The sequence below is a fragment of the Pan paniscus genome, chromosome 7 (genome assembly GCF_029289425.2).
Source record: "Pan paniscus chromosome 7, NHGRI_mPanPan1-v2.0_pri, whole genome shotgun sequence".
Taxonomy (NCBI): Eukaryota; Metazoa; Chordata; class Mammalia; order Primates; family Hominidae; genus Pan; species Pan paniscus.
In genome coordinates, this window is record NC_073256.2 from 104,297,270 (window position 1) to 104,319,233 (window position 21,964).

At 33.8% G+C, this 21,964-nt stretch overlaps 1 protein-coding gene across 3 annotated transcripts in view; it reads left to right on the forward strand.

The window, feature by feature from the left end:
- CNBD1 (cyclic nucleotide binding domain containing 1) overlaps positions 1-21,964 on the forward strand; it is a 636,725-nt gene that overhangs the window by 13,182 nt on the left and 601,579 nt on the right. For all 3 annotated transcript variants that reach the window (XM_055116708.2, XM_057303048.1, XM_063606847.1), the window contains exon 2: positions 8,203-8,272. In XM_055116708.2, coding sequence (XP_054972683.2) covers positions 8,203-8,272 — 70 coding nt within the window. The remainder of the gene's footprint in view (positions 1-8,202; positions 8,273-21,964) is intronic.

The window sequence follows — 21,964 nt, forward strand, 5'->3', positions numbered from 1 at the left end:
TCCAATCTCATGTAGATGGGAGATAAAATAATTAAAATATGATCTTCTGCAAGAAGCAGGGTGTTTTTAGATTTTTGAAAGTATTCCTTTAATAACATTTTTACTTCCACTTATCTGTCTTTGTTATTTTTTCTTGATTTGATTTTCATTGCATACAACTGATTCTCACCTGACAAATTAGAGTCACATTATTATTATTTATTCATTATAATTTACTAAATATTATTTAAATCCAATCATTATGATAAGTTCTAGTGTTTTGGTTCAAGATGAATAGAAAATGGACCCTGTTCTAAGGGGAGCATCATAAATCTGAAGAAATATAGATATAAATTAAAAAGTCATAAAGAAAGATATTATTTGCTTTAGTGCAACTATTCTTGTGGTGCTATAAGAGCACAATGGAAAAGACATTTACCTTTTTCTATGGAAGACGAGTTTCAAAAAGTGTCACTGGTTAATTTCTGAGGTGGATCTAAAAGTATGGATGAGTTTTTTAAGTTGAGTAATGATCCAAAGAGAATATAATATCAAAAAGACAAGATATGTTCATGGAGCACCCAGAACATGCATTGTTGAAAGATGGCGAGAATGAGGGCAGGTGCTGTGGCTCATGTCTGTAATTCCAGCACTTTGGGAGGCCAAGGCGGGTGGATCACGAGGTCAGGAGATCGAGACCATCCTGGATAACATGGTGAAACCCTCTCTCTATTAAAAATACAAAAAAATTAGCTGGACATGGTGGCGGGCGCCTGTAGTCCCAGCTGCTCGGGAGGCTGAGGCAGGAGAATGACGTTAACCCAGAGGCGGAGGTTGCAGTGAGCCGAGATTGTGCCACTGCACTCCAGCCTGGGCGACAGAGCGAGAGTCCGTCAAAGAAAAAAAGAAAAAAAGAAAGACGAAGAAAATGGGGGAGGAACTTAGAGGGTAGTGTTCAATGAGGTCACAGAAGTTAATTTAGGTACAATTATAAAAAGCATGTATTACATACAAAGGGATTTAAAGCAAGAAAGTTTAACAATCACATTAGAATTTTAGAAAATACTGTGAGAGTAGACTGGAGGATGTGTTGGGGAGGAAGAAGCTGAAGTCAGGGACATTAGTTAGGCGATTATTGTAGTATTACAGATAAGATTCAAAGAGAACCTGAAATAAGATATTGAGCTGTGGCAAGCATATGAATAATACTTCACAATGTACATGTCACACAGCCCTACTTAGTGACTTCTGATTAACGACAATCCTTATTGTCATTGGGATTACAGGAGACACACAGTCAGTCTTTTGTATCTGAGGTTTCCCTGTGCAGACTCAACCAACTTGGGATCGAACATATTAGAAAAAATAAAAAAAAACGTAATACTACAATAAAAATAACATAAAATACAAAACAATACAGTATAACACTATTTAAATAGGATTTATATTGTATTAGGTATTAAAAGTGATCTAGAGAAGATTTATACTATATGGGAAGATGTGCATAGGTTATCTGAAAATTTTATGCCATTTTATATGAAAGACTTGAGCATCTATGGATTTTTGTACTGGAGGGGTGAAAGAGGTGTCCTAGAACCAACACCCCATGGATATTGATGGACAACTGTATTTTGAAAATATTTAGGATATATTTCAAAAGAGATGGAATTGACAGTCTTTATAACACTTTGGTCCTGAAGAGGAAAGGGTAGAATAAGATCTCAAGATTGGTTATAGATACAACAACAAAAAGAGAAAACTTCAGGCCAATAACCTTTATGAACAGCAATGAAAAAATCCTCAACAAAATACCGGCAAACCCAATCCAGCAGCACATCAAAAGCTTATCCACCATGATCAAGGAGGCTTCATCTCTGGGATGCAAGGTTGGTTCAACATATGCAAATCAAGAAATATGATTCATCACATAAACAGAACTAAAGACAAAAACCACATGATTATCTCAATAGATGCAGAAAAAGGCTTTTGATAAAATTCAACATCCCTTCATGTTAAAAACTCTCAATAAACTAGATGTTGAAGGAACATACCTCAAGATGATAAGAACCCTATATGAAAAACCCACAGCCAACATCATACTGAATGGGCAAGAGCTGGCAGCATTCCTCTTGAATACCAGCACAAGACAAGGATGCCATCTCTCACCACTCCTATTCAACACAGTATTGGAAGTTCTGGTCAGGACAATCAGGCAAGAGAAGGAAATAAAGGGTATTCAAATAGTAAGAGAGGAAGTAAAACTATCCCTGTTTGCAGATGACATGATTCTATATCTAGAAAACCCTGTTGTCTCAATCCCAAAGCTTCTCAAGCTTATAAGCAAAGTCTCAGGATACAGAATCAATGTGCAAAAATTGCTAGCATTCCTATACACCAACAACAGGCAAGCAGAGAGCCAAATCATGAGCGAATTCCCATTCACAATTGCCACAGAAAGAATAAAATACCTAGGAATACAGCTAACAAGGGAGGTAAAAGATCTCTACAAGGAGAACTATAAACAACTGCTCAAATAAATCAGAAATGACACAAACAAATGGAAAACCATTCCATGCTCATAGATAGGACAGATAAATATCATTAAAATGGCCATCTGCCCAAAGCAATTTATAGATTCAATGCTATTGCCATTAAACTGCCATTCGCATTCTTCACAAAATTAGAAAAAACTATTTTAAAATTCATATAGAATCAAAAAAGAGCCTCAATAGCCAGGCAATCTTAAGCAAAAAGAAAAAAGCTGGAGCCATCACTCTACATGACTTCAAACTATAATGCAGGGCTACAGTAACCAAAACAGCATGGTACCAGTACAAGAACAGACACATAGACCAATGGAACAGAGTAGTGAACCCCAAAATAAGTCCACACATCTATAACTATCTGATCTTCAACAAGCCTGACAAAAATAGGTAATGGGAAAAAGATTCCCTATTCAATAAATGGTACTGGGAAAACTGGCTAGCTATAAGCAGAAAATTGAAAGTGGACCCCTTTTTTACACTATATTCAGTAATTAACTTAATATGGATTAAAGATTTAAATGTAAAACTCCAAACTATAAAAACCCTGTAAGACAACCTAGGCAATACCATTCAGAGGCATGGGCAAAGATTTCATGATGAAGATGCCAAAAGCAATTGCAACAAAAGCAAAATTGACAAATGAGATCTAATTAAACTAGAGTTTCTTCACAGCAAAAGAAACTGTCAGCAGAGTAAACACACAGCCTACAGAATGGGAGAAAAATTTTGCAAACTATGCATCTGACAAAGGTCTAATATCTAGCATCTATAAAGAACTTAAACAAATTTACAAGAAAAAAACAACCGCATTAAAAAGTGGGCAAAGGACATGAATAGACATTTCTCAAAAGAAGACATAAATGTGGCCAACAATCATATGGAAAAAAGCTCAACATCACTGGTCATTAGAGAAATGCAAATCAAACCACTGAGACACCATCTCACACCAGTCAGAATAGCTGTTATTAAAAAGTAAAAAAATAACAGATGCTGGTGAGGTTGTAGAGAAAAAAGAACACTTACACCCTGTTGGTGGGACTGTAAATCAGTTCAACCATTGTGGAAGACAGTGTGGCAATTCCTCAAAGACCTAAAGACAGAAATACCACTGAACCCAGCAATCCCATTATTTGGGTATATACCCAGATGAATATAAATCATTGTATTATAAAGACACATGCACATATATGTTCACTGCAGCACCATTCACAATAGCAAAGACGTGGACTCAACCTAAATGCCCATCAGTGGTAGACTGGGTAAAGAAAATGTGGTACATAAATACCATGGAATACTATGCAGCCATAAAAAAGAATAAGATTATGTCCTTCACAGGGACATGGATAGAGTTCGAGGCCATCATCCTTATCAAACAAACTCAGGAACAGAATACCAAATACCACGTGTTCTCACTTGTAAGTGGGAGCTAAGAGATGAGAACACATGGACACATAGAGGGGAACAACATACACTGAGACTTACTGGAGGGTGGAAGGTGGGAGGAAGGATAGGATCAGAAAAAATAACTAATGGATACTAGGCTTAATATCTGGGTGATGAAATAATGCATATAACAAACCACCATGATACCCGTTTACCTATATAACAAACCTGCACACCCTGCATGTTCCCTGGAACTTAAAAGTTAAAAAAAAATAGATTGGTGACAAAGTTATTATAAGTGGTAGGGATTTTCTTAATCCAGACAAAATTCAGGAGAGGATCATGTTTTATATGGCAAAATAAACATGGGAGAAATTTTGAGTGAAGTTTTGGTTATCTTGAGTTTGCTTTTCCTGGGCAACATTCACGTGAATATTAGTGGAGCACTGGTTAGAGATCTGGGCTGGAGAGTTTGATTTGAGAATCTTAAGATCAACGTGATCATTGAAGACATGAATGCAGATAAGATTATGCAAAAAGAGGATCTAAGCTGAGAAGAGAAGACAAGGGTAATGAGAATGGATTCTTGGCCAACATCAATGCTTAACGGAAGAAGATAGCATTCAATGGAGCAGTCTAATAATGGGAAAGTAAGAAAGGAGAGAATGGTGTCACAAAAACCTAGTAAGAAGAAACTTCAGTGTCAAACATCACACAGGGCATAGTAAGATGAAGACTGAAAGGAGGTTATTTGACTAGAATCTAAAAGGTCTCTGATGATCTTAATGAAAAAAATTTCAAAAAATATGAAGAAGATTAATTATAGTAGATGGAAGAGTAAATTTGGGTTGGGGAAATAGAAAAGATAAACGTAGATTATTTTTTCCAAAAATGCTGGGTATAAAGAGAAGTTATTTTGATAATTTGTTGTAAAACATTGCCCCTTTCCCTTTCGTGTGTCCCCACCACTCCCCCACTGCCCCCATTTTCTCTTCTCAGGTAATACAGTTCTATTTTAACATCTTAACCCACCCAGTCAATAAACAGGGACAATCTAGGCCCACTTGGGAATTGTCTCTGTCAGTGTGCCAGCATTTATTAATAGAAGACTTTGACTGGGCATTATTCTTTTGCCTCTGAAGGTTTATTTAGTCACCCTTTTTGGGTGCCTTATGTCTATCTACTATTATATTATTTAAAGAAAAATTACCTTTGAGATTTTAGAAAACAAAAACTAGTTGAAAAATGGGTAGATACACTATGAACCATTAACATAGGTATGTTTAGTGACCTCACTAGATAGGTTTAGACTTATTTTAAAACATACTCCTCCCTGTAATTAAATCACTGATCCAAGTATATAGGAAGACTTAGTCATGCTTATTGTCTCTGAAGGATCCTTTTCTTTATTTTCTCCCATCCATCTTCTTGTTCAGTACTTCAGTCCTATGCTAGAATTCACCTTCTGCTTATTATTGTATACGGGTTGCTATTCTTACTACAAAAGTTTGTTGCCAGTATTTCTGTTGCTATGGCTGCTGAACTGCTTCTTTGTGCTCCAAAAATCATATTAAGCAAGGTTCCATTTATCATTGGATTAATTATTAGAGTATGTACTTCAACTACTTTGAAGCCATTTTATGCTGTGTTTTCCAGCTAACTCTGCTCTGACATTTCCGCAGGATCATTGTGATATTTTTTTCTAGGGCTATGCTGTCCATCTCTTTCTTGCCTCCTAGCCACTCAGATAAGCCTGGTCTCTGAGTAAATTGTGGCTATGTATTTACAGAATTTCTAAGCCTTCACTTATTCTATTGCTTCCTCTTAGCTTTTTGCAAAGGGTATTTATATACCTCTTAAAGGAAAGCTTGTTGGGGAAAAATAGTTTAGTTACATTTAACACAAAAAACATTTCTAACTTCCATCACATGCATACTTAATTTACTATATGCACACGTATGAAGATATATCTACCTTAAATAATCATTAACACATATAAATGATCATCAATATAACATTCAAACAAAACATTGGAATTTAGTTCTTCTATTCCAATAATATACAGTGGGCCTTATATCAATAAAGATAATCGGTTTTTTCATTTCTCAATGGGTTCCTAGTTAAAGATTAATTTTCTAACCCCTTTCCAGCCCTCTTTCAAATATACTCTAGTCTAAACCCTTGATTTTAACCGTGTTATAGGGTTAAGTCTTTTCTGCTTCTGTCAAAAGCCAGGCTAAGGCAAATTCATCAGGAAAAACAAGACTGGAAAACAAATGTAAACTTTATACTCTTTGAACCTCTTTAAACTTTATCCCTGTATTAAATTTGATCACAAGAAAAGCTCAACATCTGGTCTTTACAAAGTTACAATTTCATGTTGAAACCTTTGGCTTTTTTTCTTTTTAATGAAACTGCTTTCAAAGGCAAGATCCATTATGTTGCTCAACACCCTCCACAGAAAGAGCCTTGCAACAAATACCTCTCAGAACTGAGGATCAGCAAAGAGATGTTTTGATGAATTAAAGTGTTCTTCTGCTAGGCTGTGAGTGCTATCCAGCCCATTCTATTTTGGAGTTTACTTGGCTGTTCCAAGCCTACTATGAAGCCTTGACCTCTACTGCTATAGCTTTTCTCAGGCAATGTTAATGTTAGATAAAAAGCAAAGTAGTAGTTTAATCCTTCTATTCTTTGCTAGCAATTCTTACTTATTTTCTCTGTTCTATAAGTCTTATTTTTTTGTCAGCTGCTTTAAATGAAGAATAAAGAATATTTACTTTTTTAAAGCCTCCCTTTTTTGGTCAGAATTCCTTAAACCTTGACCTTTTTCCAAATCTCTGTGGCACCATCTCCCTTTCCTGTCCATATCATTCATCAGAGCTATTACTGACACTCTTCTTGAACACCATTAGAAAAACAGGCTAAATGAATACTTCATAGAAGTTCCTTCCTAATCTATGTATATAAAAATCTATGATTAAGATTTTATGTCTCAGAAATATTAGTAGACTAAAAGGTAGTTTAGATATATGTAAGCTGACAGCTTGGTTCATTTAAAATAAATTATTCCATATGATGCTAACACACAATTTGGTAACTTTTTTGTTTCTTAAGGCTTACCTGAGCAATGTGGGTAAGAAAATGCCTAAATAATGTAATCAGTATTTCCAAGTTTATTATGATATGATTTATATGATATGATATGGATATATATGATATGATATGGATAACAATCAGTTGTCTGCTTAAATTTCCCTTATTTCAATTTCTTATTTAGAAAAGCAGTATTTGTTATTGGTGATTAATAACCAATTTGTTATTGGTGATTAATCTAAAGGATCACACAATTTTTATACCAAGTCAAATTTAATGATTCAGAAAACTAGAAGTAAAAACAGATAAATTTGGATGTCAAATTCCAATTCTTCTTAATTAGAATGTGGTCAATGAATGCACTTTTTAACGTTTGAGAAATACATTAAACCACTGATTTTCTCAATAACTTTTCACTAAAGAAAGGAGTAATATGCCTAAGTGAGTATTTATTATTTTTTTTTACAACAGTTCTAATAGCACTCATTCTTCTGCAGTAAGCAGAAGCCCATCACTGTAAAGATGCTATAATATGCAATGCTCTATCTTCCTTTCCATCTAATTTGAAGGATGTCTGCCCATTCTGGCACTGAAGAAGAATGACAATTAGTTTGCTTTTTGGCTATGATTACTATCTTTCTGCTCTTAAAGACTCCTTTATGATTTGCTTACATTTGATCTTTAGAAGGAATTGCAAACTGAATCCAGACACTAGAAGGTGCTCTGAAGAGGGGGAACAAAAGATGGGGACCTGCATAGGATTGAATAGGCCGACATAAGTAGGATTGAATCGAAGGGCAAGAGTGAAAGTGAGAGACCAAATTAAGAAAACTCTTACTCGAATTGTCATGTCTGAAGTTCTGGAACCAGTTCATCTTGTAACAGTGTTGGATAGGGATTCTGCATGGCTTGCTTTAAGAGAAGTGACATTATATGAACATAGACAAACTTCAGCATTTACTGGAAATAAAAAAAAAAATGCCAGACCAGATTTGACATCAATAAAAAACATTAAATTCTTTCCTCACTTTAATCACCCTATGCAGTTCTACTTGTATATTAAACAAAGACTGTTAATACCTCACTTCCATAGTCACTGAATTCTTTCACTATGATGAATGTTTGCAATTAAACTCTATTTACACACTTGCTTAATAAGATTATGGAAAATTACTCAAATTTTTAATTGATTTTTTTTCAGACTTGAAAAAGTCTAAGCACATTAATTATGGCCAGTTGAATGCATTATGCCACATTAGAGGACAACACAGGTAAGCTATTCATGCATTTCTTTTTCTGTCATTCAAATGAATATGAGTATTTTTGTTTTAGGGATAAAGTATAGTAATAAACCATTGCTGGCTCTCAGAGGTACCTGATTTATCACACAGATAAAAACAGTTGAAAACCTGGGGGTTATTTCTTCAGATTGAAGGGGCAGAATATATATGTCACATCTTAAGGAAACAATTTAGTGTGAAACAAACGTAACTCATTCCTAGCTGGCCCTTTGTAGTACTTAAAAAGCAGTCATAAGGGGAAAAAGCCTTAAGTGGTTGAAAACACACATACTGAGTGAAATAAGTACCTGAGCAGTGAATAGGGAATGCCTCGTTGAAATATACTGGAACCAGAGAACTAGGAAATATCACTGTTCAAAGCTCAGGATTCCTAAGATGTGTAATACTTGAAGATTTAATTTTAAGAGATCTATTTCCTTGACAACTCCTTTCTCCAAGTTGCGTTTTTTGAATTATAAAACTGGTTATTTCCTTCCATATGCATCAGTGTCCATCCACCCTCTTCTTCCTTCACTCATCCTTCATGGGACTGTTGAGGAAGGCCTTAGGTTTACAGAGTTTTCTCTCTCTGCTTTAAAACATCTCCAAGTCACATCCTTGTACTTTGCAATCCATTTCAAATTATTTTTATATTGTTGTCTATTTTCTCATTTCTTCTGTCTCAGAGAGAGAGAAGAAGGCATGCAACTTTGATATTGCTTGGATTTCTGTCAAGAGGGATCATTTTCCCCTGTGCATTGCTGCCTCCTCCTTGCTCCCAGTGCCTTTCGACATGGAGTAAAGAATGAAGTCCACACACTCCCGAGACCTATTGCCTGATGTGAATCCTGTCTCAGCCACTTACCCTCTGTGTGACTTTAGACTGCTTACTACATTTCTCTGCCTTGGTTTTTTCATTGGTAAAATGGAGATAACAGTACTCACTTCAAAGGGTTACTAGGATAATTAAATGAGCCTAATATATGTGAATAGTGTCTTGGCACATAGTAAGGGTTCCAGAAGTGTTAGTTATTTTTATTATTGTTGTTATGCAGAAAAGCTCATCCAATATTTTAAGTGTCTTGAAAAATTTTAACATCCAAGCTTTGAATCTATCTTATATGTTGGTCCCTTTTCTAATGCATGAGATGCTAATCAGGGCTTTGAATGTCCTTTTTGCTTTCATTTTCCTTTTGCTTTCTGGCCCAGACTCATTTCATTTTTCAAAATACTTCTAGATTTTTTTCTCTTTGGGGGGTCATAATAAGAGAGCTTGAATCATCTAGAGCTAGTTCTCTCAAAGTATCCCCTCTAAATAAATGTGATCAGCCTTCCTCTTCCTGGATTGAATCATTCCTCTTGGGCAGTGTCTTCTTGTTAGACAATTATCTCATTCAGGTCCAATCTGGCTGTACTGCCTGACTCCCTCTAGTAAGTCTTATGTTTACTATGTCTTTTGTTAGAAACCCAAATCCTGAAATTGTTGGATGTGTTCTTTTGGAGCACTGGTACACACCAGGGGCCTGGGGGAACAGGTTTTAAGGTATGTGTATATAGGTTTTGCATCATTCTGTTAGAAATAGAATATATAGTTACAAATACAAAATCAGATATGAAGATAAATATTTATTTGGAATGAGGATAAAATTACAACAAATTAATAAAAGCTTGGAAGTTCAGGTCCTTTTTCTCCCTTGACATTTCTTTAGACAATTTACCAGAAATACATTCACAGGAATTATTTAAAAACTTCAGAATTCAAATGATGTCAACAAATTGAGAGGCAATTTAGGAAAAATGTATTTCTCCATATTATTAGTTCTTTACGTATTATAGATGAAAAGTGACCAATAAATTACACTTTTCCCCATAATAAAAGTAGAAAGGCTGAGAATTGAATGATTCAAGGTTTTAAATTTTTGTACATAGAACTCACAAAGGGCATTAGTTTTGATTCTAAAAAAGTTTCTTCTGTTAGAATAAAGGCAGTAGGTTGGTATATTATCCTGGGATTTTTTATTGAAGATAAAATAAAAAATTAATAACAAAGGGGGGATGATATCACTTTGGATTTCTAAATTTTCGAGTGCAAATTTTTCATCCTAGTAGACTACAAGCTCCATGAAGGCAGATTTATTTTATTTATTTTACTGCTTCCTACTCCTTGACATTTGGCATAGAGTTCAATGTTTTGCACTGGATTTTATTTTGATGTTCAGTAGAAATAAATATCTTCTGATGATTCAAAAAAATGTACAAGAGTTTTCTGTGTTGATTATAAATAAGTTAGGATAGATATGGATTTATAGTGTTTTTTTAGTATTGTCTGGAGAGCGGATTATTTTTAAATATTTTAATCGGGAAGTCTTAATTATATACATTTTTGTGATAAAATATGTTTTTGTATATGTATACAATGTGGAATAATTAAATCAATATGATTAACATATCCATCACTTCTCTTACTTTTTTGTGATGAGACATTTGAAATTTGCTCTTCTGGCTATTATATAAACAATACATTATTATTAACTTTAGTCACCCTGTTGTGCAATAGATCTTAAAATCTTTTTACTCCTGTTTAATTGAATCTTTATACCCTTTCGTCAACATCTCCACATTCCTCCCCAGCAACCTGGCTCCTAGTAACCACCATTCTACTCTCTGCTTCCACGACTTTCATGTTTTCAGATTCCACCTCTATGTGAGATCATATGGTATATGTCTTTCGGTGCCTGCTCTATCTTACTTAGCATAATGTCCTTGATGTTATTCATGTTGTTGCAGAAGAATTTTCTTCTTTTTAAGACTGAACAGTATTCCACTGTGCGTAAGTACCACATTTTTTTTAGCCGTTTATTCACTGATGGACATTTAGGTTGATTTCACATTTTGGCTATTGTGAACAGTGCTGCCATAAACATGGGAATGCAGATATCTCTTCGACATATTGATTTCAGTTTCTTTGGATACATACCCAGAAGTGAGATTCCTGCATCATATGTTAATTCTATTTTTAGTCTTTCTGAGGAAATTCCATACTGTTTTCCATAATGGCTGTACTATTTTACATTCCCACTAACAGTGTACCTGTACGAGGGTTCCTTTCAGTTCAGGTCCTCATCAGCACTTACCTTTCGTTTTGATAACAGCCATTCTAACAGATATGAGGTAATATCTCACTGTGGCCTTAGTTTTCATTTCCCCATTGATTAGTGCTATCAAGCATTGTTATTTTTTTTTTCATGAACACATTGGCTATACATATGTCTTCTTTGGTAAAGTAGGTGTTCAAAAACTCTGTCCATTTTTAATTGTTTTTTTTCCCTTGCTACTGAGTTGTTTGAGTTCCTTGTATATTTAGATATTAATTCCTTATTTGATATATAGTTTGCAAATATTTTCTCCCATTCTGTAGGTTGTTTCTTCACTTCGTTGATTGTTTCCTTGGTTGTGCAGAAGCTTTTAGTTTGATGTAATCTCATTTGATTGTTTTTGCTTTTGTTGCCTGTGCTTTCAGGTCATACTCAAAAAAATCTTTGCTTAGACCAATGTCATGGAGCTTTTCCCCTATGTTTTATCCTAGCAGTTCTATGTTTAAGTTTTAGATCTTTTGTATTTAATCATTTTGAGTTTATTTTTGTATATGGTGAGAGATAAGGGTCTAATTTCATTCTTCTGCTGTGGATATCCAGTTTTTTAAAGCACCACTTATTAGAGAGAGTGTCCTTTTTCCATTGTGTGTTCTTGGCAATTTTGTCAAAAATCAATTTATTATAACTGTGTGGGTTTATTTCTGGGTTTTCTATCCTGTTCCATTGATCAATATGTCTGTTTTTATACCAGCATCATACTCTTTGATTATACTAGTTGTATAATATATTTTGAATTCAGGGAGTGAGATGCCTTTGGCTTTGCTCTTTTTGCTCGAGACTCTTTTGGCTGTTTGGGGTCTTCAGTAGTTCCATGCAAATTTCCAAATTGTTTTTTCTATTTTTGTGAAGATGACATTGGAATTGTGATACAGTTTGCCTTGAATCTGTAGATCACTTTTGGTAGTATGGACATTTTAACAATATTAATTCTTCTAATCAGTGAACATGGATATCCTTCTATTTGTGTTTTCAATTTCTTTCATTAGTGTTTCAGTATACAGATCTTTAAACTTTTTTGGTTAAGTTCACACCTAAGTAGTCTATTTTTGTTGTTGCTATAGTAAATAGAATTATTTTTCTAGGATTTTTTGGGGTGGTTTGTATATAGAAGCATGACTAATTTTTGTACGTTGATTTTGTATATCCTGCAACTTTACTGAATTTATTTATTCTAATAGCTTTTGGTGGAGTCTCTAGGCTTTTATACTTATAAGATCCATATTGTCTGCAAATAGAGAGTTTCCCTGCTTCCTTCCCTATTGGGCTGTATTTTTTTTCTTTGTTTTGCCTAATTGCTCTGGCTAAAACTTTCAATACTGTGTTGAAAAGAAGTAGTGAAAGTGGGCATACTTGTCTTGTTCTTGATCTTAGATGAAAAATTTTCAACTTTTCACCTTTGAGTATAGTGTTAACTGTAGGCTTATCATATATGGCCTTTATTGTGTTCAGGTATATTCCTTCTGTTGAGGGTTTTTATTATTAACAAAGGTCAAATACTTATAAAAACTATAACCCATGAACAGTTGAATACTTATAAAAACTATCACCTGTGAACAGCTTTTAGCCCAAAGTCCATTTATAAATTAATTGTCAAGCATTCAGAATTTTCCAAAGACACAATATGATAGAATCATAGAATTGTAGAACAGGAAGTCAACTCAATCATCTAGTGGAAACTCTTTATCCTAAATATGATTGTTAATCATCGTTATTTAAAACAAAAGAACTAACTGACAAAGTCATAGAGTACCCAATTTTCCCTCATTTGCTCAAAATATATCTGAAATATTATGCTTTTATAATAAAGAAGAAAATAACATTTTAAGATTTATAGTAATTAATGAAAAATTTAAAACTTGAGTAGTTTCTCATTGTTTCAGTACATTTAATTAGAAAAGTATTAAGAGTTCGATAGACAATTATGATGATTTTAAGGAGGTTCCTGGAAAACCCTTTACAGTATATTTGTCATTAATTTTTGTTTCAAAATATCTTACTTTCCTTTTTCTTCCCTTTTTTCACTCACAGGATGTCGGTGAGAACCTTTTTCTTAATGAGAATGTTTTGATAATTCTGTTGGCTTTCTGGACATAATTAGACATGTATTTTTGTCTTAAATAAAGAAATGAAGAGATAGGGGACTTTTATTTTTATGGATATAAAGTTTGGAAGAGAAAGGAAAGGGAGGAGAGCTTTAAAAAGATGGTTTATGTACACGTAAAAGAAATGATCTGAGCTTCGAGCCATTAAACATTGCTTTGTCTGGAATGAAGCCATGTTTTATTTTGAGGTTTCCTCTGATGACCACTAGCTGGCACTCTCAATCCAGAACAGCCGTCTTTTGGGATGGCAGAAAATGTGGGCAGAGATAGGTGGGATCTTACATTTATTCAATAGGTTGTTAACAAGTTGGAGGCTTATAATTCAAGGCATGCCTATTCATAATGTTTTACCTAACGTGTACACTCTTATAGCCAATTGTTTAGGCGGGGTTTTCTACCTAGGGCAGTACCTTCACTAGGGAGCATTTGAAATGTATACACATTTATAGTTATTACCATGACTAGAAGGAAGTGGGGATTTTAAACCTTTAGTAATGTGCAGTAAAATCTTGCACACTGTCCCAACCAAAATGTCAATAGTCCTCCTTCTCCCATCCTCCCTTCCCCTTAAGGAACACTGGTCTAGATGATATTATCTTAAACTTACTCAAATTAGAGGAGTTGCTATAGATAATCGCTAGGATTTCATTAACCTTCAGATTTCCCTAGATGTTGATTTCAGAAACAAACTCATTCTTTCCTGAAAACTTGCTTTCTTTCTCTATTTCTATCCGTATCACTACAGTTAGCCTGTAAACTCCTGGAAAAAAAAGCAACCCTATTAGTTTGGTGCTCTTGAGAGTTTTTATTGCTTATTTCAGTGCATGATACATAGCTGACATTCAAAAAATACTTGTGGAATGCCTGCATTTACCCAGTAATTAAAGTATGAAAATCTTGCAGGCATGTTTTGTTACCTTTTCTCTTTATTTCTCCATGTGTTATAATTAGATTCTACTGTTCCATTGTATCTCTATTGTTTATCACTCATTTTTTAATCTACTACTCCACTCTAGCTTTTATTACCTGAATCCAGGACTACCAAACTTATAAGTGGAATTACATTCTCAAATCTCTTCTCATCTTAATTCCACATTATGTACTACAAGTTAAATCTATTTTATTCATATATTTTAATAGATTAATTTTTGAATAATTTTGGCTTTACAAAAAAATTGAGTAGAAAGTATAATTTCCATATATACCTTGACCCCTCCTTCCTAGTTTCCCATATGATCAATATCTTGCAGAAGCATGGTATATATGTTGCAATTTTTAGCCGATGTTGTTATTTACTATTAACTAAAGCCCATTTACATTAGGAATTACTGTTTGTGTTGAACATTGCAGGGCTTTTGACAAGTATATAATGGCGTGGAACAACCATTCCATGTAATGACGTGTGTTCAATGTTACAGAATAATTTTACTACTCTAAAAATCTTCTGCTCCATCTCTTCTCCCTATCCTCAACCCCTGACAACCACTGATTTTTTTCCTCTGTTTCCATAATTTTGCCTTTTTTAGAATGTCATATAGTTGGAATAATACTGTATATATTATTATATATATTATTATATATACTGTATATATTATTATATAAGCCTTCTGTCTTAGTCTGTTTTCTATTGCTATAAAAGAATATCAGAGATTAGATAATTTATAAAGAAAATAAATTTATTTCTCACGCTTCTGGAGGCTGGGAAGTCAAAGGGCATGAGACTCGCATCTGGCAAGGGTTATCTTATGGTATAAGAGTGGAAGGCGAAAGCAAGCTTTTGAAAGATAGAGAAGATAGAGAAAGACACCAAGGACTAGACTTGCTTTATATCAATCTCATGATAATTAACCTGCTAATGTGATAATGGCATTAATTCATAAGTCATACCCTCATGACTCAATCACCTTTATTAAGCCCCACCTTACAACACTGGCACTGGGGATTAAGTTTCAAAAGCATGAATTTTGGGGGGCACATTTAAACCACAGCAGCTTCCTTCACTAAACGATATGTATTTAAATTTTTTTCTCTGTGTGTGTGTGCATGGTGTGTGTGTGTGTGTGTGTGTGTTTGGCTTGATAGCTCATTCCTTTTACTGCTGAATAATATTTATTGTATGGATATACCACAGTGTTTTTATCCATTCACTTATTGAAGCACATCTTGATTGCTTTCAAGTTTTAGTAATTACAAATAAAGCTGCTATGAACATTTATGTGCAGGTTTTTGTGTGAACGTGGGTTTTTGGGAAAATACCAAGGAGCATGCTTGCTGAATCATATGATAAGCTTATGCTTAGCTTTATAAGAAACTAGCAAACCATTCCAACGTGGCTGTACCATTTTGTATTCCCACCCAAAATGAGTGAGTTTCTTTTGCTCCATAACCTCGTAATCATTTGTGTTGTTGGTGTTTTGAATATTAGGCATTCTAGTAAATGTGTAGTGGTATCTTGTTGCTTTAGTTTGTAATTCCCTAATGACATATGATATTTATCATCTTTTCATAAGCTAATTTCCACCTGTATGTCTTCTTGGATGAGGATCTGTTCAGATTCTGTCTGTTTTAAAATTGGTTTCTTTGTTTTCTTATTGTTGAGTTTTAAGAGTTCTTTGTAGATTTTGGATGCCAGCTATTTATCAAATATGTGTTTTGCAAATAGTTTCTACTATTTCTATGTAATTTCTATGTCTTCTTTGGAGAAATGTTTATTCATGTGTTTTGCACATTTTTTAATTGTGTTGTTTGGTTTTCTATTGAGTTGTATGAGTTCTTTACACATTTTAAATATTAATCCCTTATCAGATATATTTTGGTTTACAAATATTTTTCCCAAGTATAGGCTAGTATTGAGTTTATTTTTGTGTATGGCATAAGATAGGGGTACAATTTCATTCTTTTCCCATTTTAAAATTCATAAGGAAACATAAAGGACCCCAAATAGTAAAAACAATTCTGAGAAAGGAAAACAACGTTGGAGGCATTCTATTTCTAATTTTAATTATTTTTTAAAAATTATTTTTATGTATTGTTTTTAAATTGGTATATAATAACTGTACATGTTTGGGGGTACATGTGATACCCCCAATCTTTAACGAAGTACCAATGGCATTCTTCACAGAGTACCAATAGTACTTCGTTAAAGATTGCATTGAATCTGTATATTGGTTTGGATAATATGAACATTCTAACAATATTCGTTTTTCTGATCCAGGGATATCTTTGGGGCAGTGGATATTTTTCTATTTATTTGTGTCATCTGAAATTTCATCACTGTTTTATAATTTTCAGTGTACAGATCTTTCACCTTCTTGGTTTAATTTATTACTAAATTGGGTTTTTTTGATACTATCATAAAGGGGATTGCTTTCTTGATTCCTTTTTCATTTGTGTTGTTATTTGTGTATAAAAATACTACTAATTTTTTATTGACTTTGTATCCTGTAAATTTACTGAATTCCTTCATTAGTTAAAAAATCATAATTATTAAAATTAAAAACTCAAGACCACCCTTTGCAGCTTCCTGTCAGCTAGATTTGGCCATAAGACAGTGAATGTTCTTGCCAACAGAATGGGAGAAGTAGTTGTAGAAATTCTGCAACATATGTTAGTCACAAAAGAAGATTGATACCTAAAATATGTAAATAATTGCTACAAATAACCCAGTAGAAAAATGGGAAATTGCTATGAATAGAAAATCATCAAAAAGAAAATTAAAATGGCCAATAAATTCATGGAATACAAATTAAACAAGACACAAATTTCATCCATAAAATATCAACTACTGTAAAAGTTTGATAACTTCAAGTCTTGGTGAGAATGTGGGAAAAGATCTGCTCTCATATGCTGCTGGAAAAGTGACAGATGTATAGGGAGAATCACCAGAACCAATTTCGTGGGCATGTGACTTATGCTCCAAAGGGCCTCACGCTCTACTGTCATCATCTTGAAATGCTTAGTAATTTTTGAACAAGGTGCTCACATTTTCATTTTGCACTGGGCCCCGCAAATTATATAGCTGGTCTTGAAACTCACCAAATCAGCCATGATGCAATGAAAAAACAAAAAGTACCTCAATATTTGAAACATATGGGTGTTTAATACAGAAATCTAGTTACCAAAGAGTTAAAAGATCCAAAAGAGGAGGGTGAGTTAACACAAATAAGTAACTGCCCAAAGTGGCTACTACCCTAAGACGGGGGTCTTGAAAGAGCAGACATGGTATGGAGTATGAAAAGAGGCTCTGGGATTGTCTAGGCGGAGCCACCCAGATAGGCTAGAACTGCTAAGAAGGGACCAGAAAGCAGATAGTGAGTCTACCCAAGAATGGCTAAAGATAGTGGGTCTACCCAAGAATGCAGATAGTGAGTCTACCCAAGAATGGCTGAAGGTAGAGGAACACAGCCAATTCCAGAAATGTCACCAGAAACAGGATAAAGAGAAAGCAAAAATATAATGTTTTTTTCCTCTTCTGATTTCTAATCTACTACCTGTGCCTTCTATTGGCAAAATCTAATAGGATAAGACAGTTGGCAAGGAAGCCTATGAAGTGCAGTTTGCTAATTCCCAGACTCAACATTCCAGAACGGACAGAGAGTGCATTATGTGTTTATAATTAACTATTACATGCCCAGTACCCTAAAAGTACCTCTTAGTATTCCAGAACGGATAGAGAGTGCATTATGTGTTTATAATTAACTATTACATGCCCAGTACCCTAAAAGTACCTCTTAGTATTTTACCCCAGAGAAGCACCCACACATAAATAGGAAGGCATTTACAAGGGTGTTCACTGCAGCATTTTTTTGAGATAGAAAAAAATGAAACAACTTTAGTGTTCATCATTAGGGGAATAGTTAAATAAAGTATGGCATATTAATACCATGAAATATTATGAAGAAGTTAAAAAGAATGACATATCTATTTGTTCAAATATGGGCAGGTCTCTAAGTCATGTTGTGGATGGGAAAAAAGTAAGTTGCAGGTAGATTTTACAATATGGTATATCTTTTATATACAAAGACCACACACGTAAACATAAATCTGTAAATATCTACTGGTTCACTGAAATGTATATAAAGACACAAAAAAGATTAAAAGAATATTCACTGATTTAACATGGGTTTTCTCTGAGGGTGGTGAAAAAGTTCAATGCTAAGTGATGGTCAGAATAGTGGTCAAAATAAAATTCAAAGTAACTTACATTGTTTTCAATTTTACAAGAGATTTTTCTCTTGCATGTATACTCTTTGAATTACTAATTTAAAAAGAAATGAATATTCAGATTCAAGACTTACTATAAAGCTACAGCAATCAAGACAATGTGGTATTAGCAAAATAGACAAGTGGATCAATTAAACAGAATACAGAGCTCATGAATAGACCCACACAAATATGTCAACGGATCTTTAACAAAGGAGCAAGCCAATTCAATGGAGAAAGTTTGGATTTTCAATAAATGATACTGAAACAACTGGATATCCATATCCAAAAAATATATGTGTCTAGGCAGAGACCTTACATTATTCACAAAATTAACTCAAAATGGATCATAGACCTACATTTAAAATGCGAAAGTATAAAACCATATAAGATAACAAAGAAAAAAATCTAGGTAACTTTGGGTTTGGTGATGACTTCTTAGGTAATACACCAAAAGCATGACTGATGAAAGATAAAATGATTAAGCTGAACTTCCTTAAAATTTAAATCTTCTGCTCTGTCAAAGACACTGTTAGAAGAATAAAAAGGCAATGCAATTTACCTGTGTAACAAACCTGCACTCGTACCCCTACCCCTGAACCTGAAATAAAAGTAAAAAAATAGAAATAAAAAATGTGGTTTGTATACCCAATGGAATACTATTCAGCCCTAAAGAAGAATGAGATCTTGCCATTTGCTACAACATAGATGAACCCAGAGGCCCTTATGTTAAGTTAAATAAGCCAGACACAGAAAGTAAAATACTACATCATCCCACTTATATGTGAAATTTAAAAAAACGCAAATACAGAGATAGAGAGCAGTGGTTACTAGGGGCAAGGGTGAAGGGAGGAAATGGGGAGATGTAGGTCAGAGGATACAAAGTAGAATATATGTAGGATGAACAAGTGAAGAGATCTAATATACGATATGAGGATTATAGGTAATAACATTGCACTGTATTTGGAATTCATGCTAAATGAGTAGATTAATAGCTGTTCTTGCCACAAAAAAAAAATGGGTAACTATATGAAATGATAGATATGTTAATTTGCTTCCCTATAGAAATCTTTTTATTATCTGTGTGTATTCTAGAACATCATGTTGTACACTTAAATATATACAGTAAAAATAAAATTTAAAGATACTAAAAATATATGTAATTTTCAATTTGAGAATTTTCACTTAGTTCTTCAAGTTTGACTGGCTATTCCTGATATTCTCTTGTTATTAATCATCATTGTGATTCCCTCCTTTATTTTCATAAAGATTTTATATATAACTTTTATATTTTATATCTAACAGAGTAATTTATAGGCTTAGGGATATAAATCTGATATTGTTGCTGCTGGCTTGCGCTTATGGCAGCTTGTCTTCCAGGTGATCTTTCTGTGAAAGATTTGCTTATTAACATGTAGTAGTAACATGTGGCCTAAATTATGAAAAATTCTTCAACAGAGAATTTATATGTATCTCTTCCTAGAGTCAGTGTGCACCATCAAGCTAAGCTACTCCATTCTCCTTCAAGAGTCCTTCCACAAAGATGGCTGGGCTCCCCTCCTTGTTCCTTGGTCATGGCTCAATTCCTCCCACCCATGCTCCTTCGTATCAGTGACTGCCTTCAGCACACCCTCCTCTCTGCCCCTCCTCTCTGCCCATTGCTCACATCTCAAGTATCCACTCACTTTCCCCCCTCTTTTCTTGCAATGTGGTGGGCCTTTGAGACCTAGGTCACCTTTCATAAGACCAATAATGCACCAGAAATTTGTTATGCAGGATATGTGCAACAACAGGGCTCTTTAGAGAATCAAGACTGCCATGCTGCAAAAACCTTGAAGATTTTTTTTCTTTTTTTGCATTTTGGCATGTGTGCGTATAAGGTATGTTCTAAGGTATAAGGTATGTTCTTCTAAGGTATAAGATACGTTCTACACTACAGGAATATGAGTGCCAGATATTTCCTTTTTAATAGTTCTGTTCTCATGATAAAAGTTTTTCCTGAGTCTGTGTCTAGGTAGTTTTTAATAAAGAAATCTTTCTCATAACTAGATTTTTTTAGTCTTAATAGCATTTAACATGACAGGCACTGCATTTGTATGTATTGCTACAGGAAGATTTGATCGTGACTCACATTCTTGTCCTTTTTTCCATTAAAAGTGAGGCTTCTAGCCCTGTGATTTTAATAAAATTTTTAAACTGTCTGATATCTAAATGCTGTACATTCTGTACCTGGATTTACATTAACAATTAACATTTTTACTTGCCTAATATACTATAAACAGTGGGCCTGAAGTTTTACTTTTATTATTTCTAGCTACTATAACAATCCTAAAGATAGGAAGTCCTTTTCTAAAGATAAAAAAAAAAAGAAAGGTTTAAATACTTCATATAAGGTTACAGGACTTCAGTTTTATATGCAAATCAGATATTGATTCTCAAAGTAGGGAGAACTTAAGTTAGTTATTTCAGGGGAAGTAAAACTTTTATGATTGATCAATATCTCTCTAAGAGGTTTACATTCAATCTTGCAGTTAACTTTGTCAAACAGATCTTTAAATTTTCCTTCAGAACTTTATGAAAATGAAAAGTTTGAGATTAATCTTAATATTTAATTGCAATGGCATGTGGAACTTCTTTGAAAAAATATAATTTTGAAGGCATAAAATCATTGGCTAATGAGCTTTGTCCATGAATAAGGCTAGAAACTCACATTTCCAAAAAATTTTTAAATAAGAACAGAAGAGACTGAATAGCATGAAACTTTGTAGTGGCCTAATGTTAAATACACTGACATTTTTATGGAATGTTTATTTTTCAACTCATTGTAATAAAAGGATGACATACATTATGAAAATGTGTTTATATATGCAATATGCATATTGTATATATAAAATATAGAGTCAGCTTAATTCATACCAAATTGTACCTGCCTCCTTTATCAGGATATCACTTATATTTCTTTTAATTTTCATCAAATACATGTGTAGATGCTATGATATTGGTAAGACAAATTCAGGAGGAAACAATCTATAAGCGAATGAATATATTCAACTTTTATGACTTGCCTTAGTTAACTTAAAATAAAAAATGTGAATTGCCTCGGGCAAACACATAAATATAATTAATCAATAAGTATCTTATTAAAAGCTTATTATGTTTTCAGACCTGTGAGCAAAACTGAATGAGATGCAGAAGAAATATTGTATTAGGGTATTTCGGGCTGC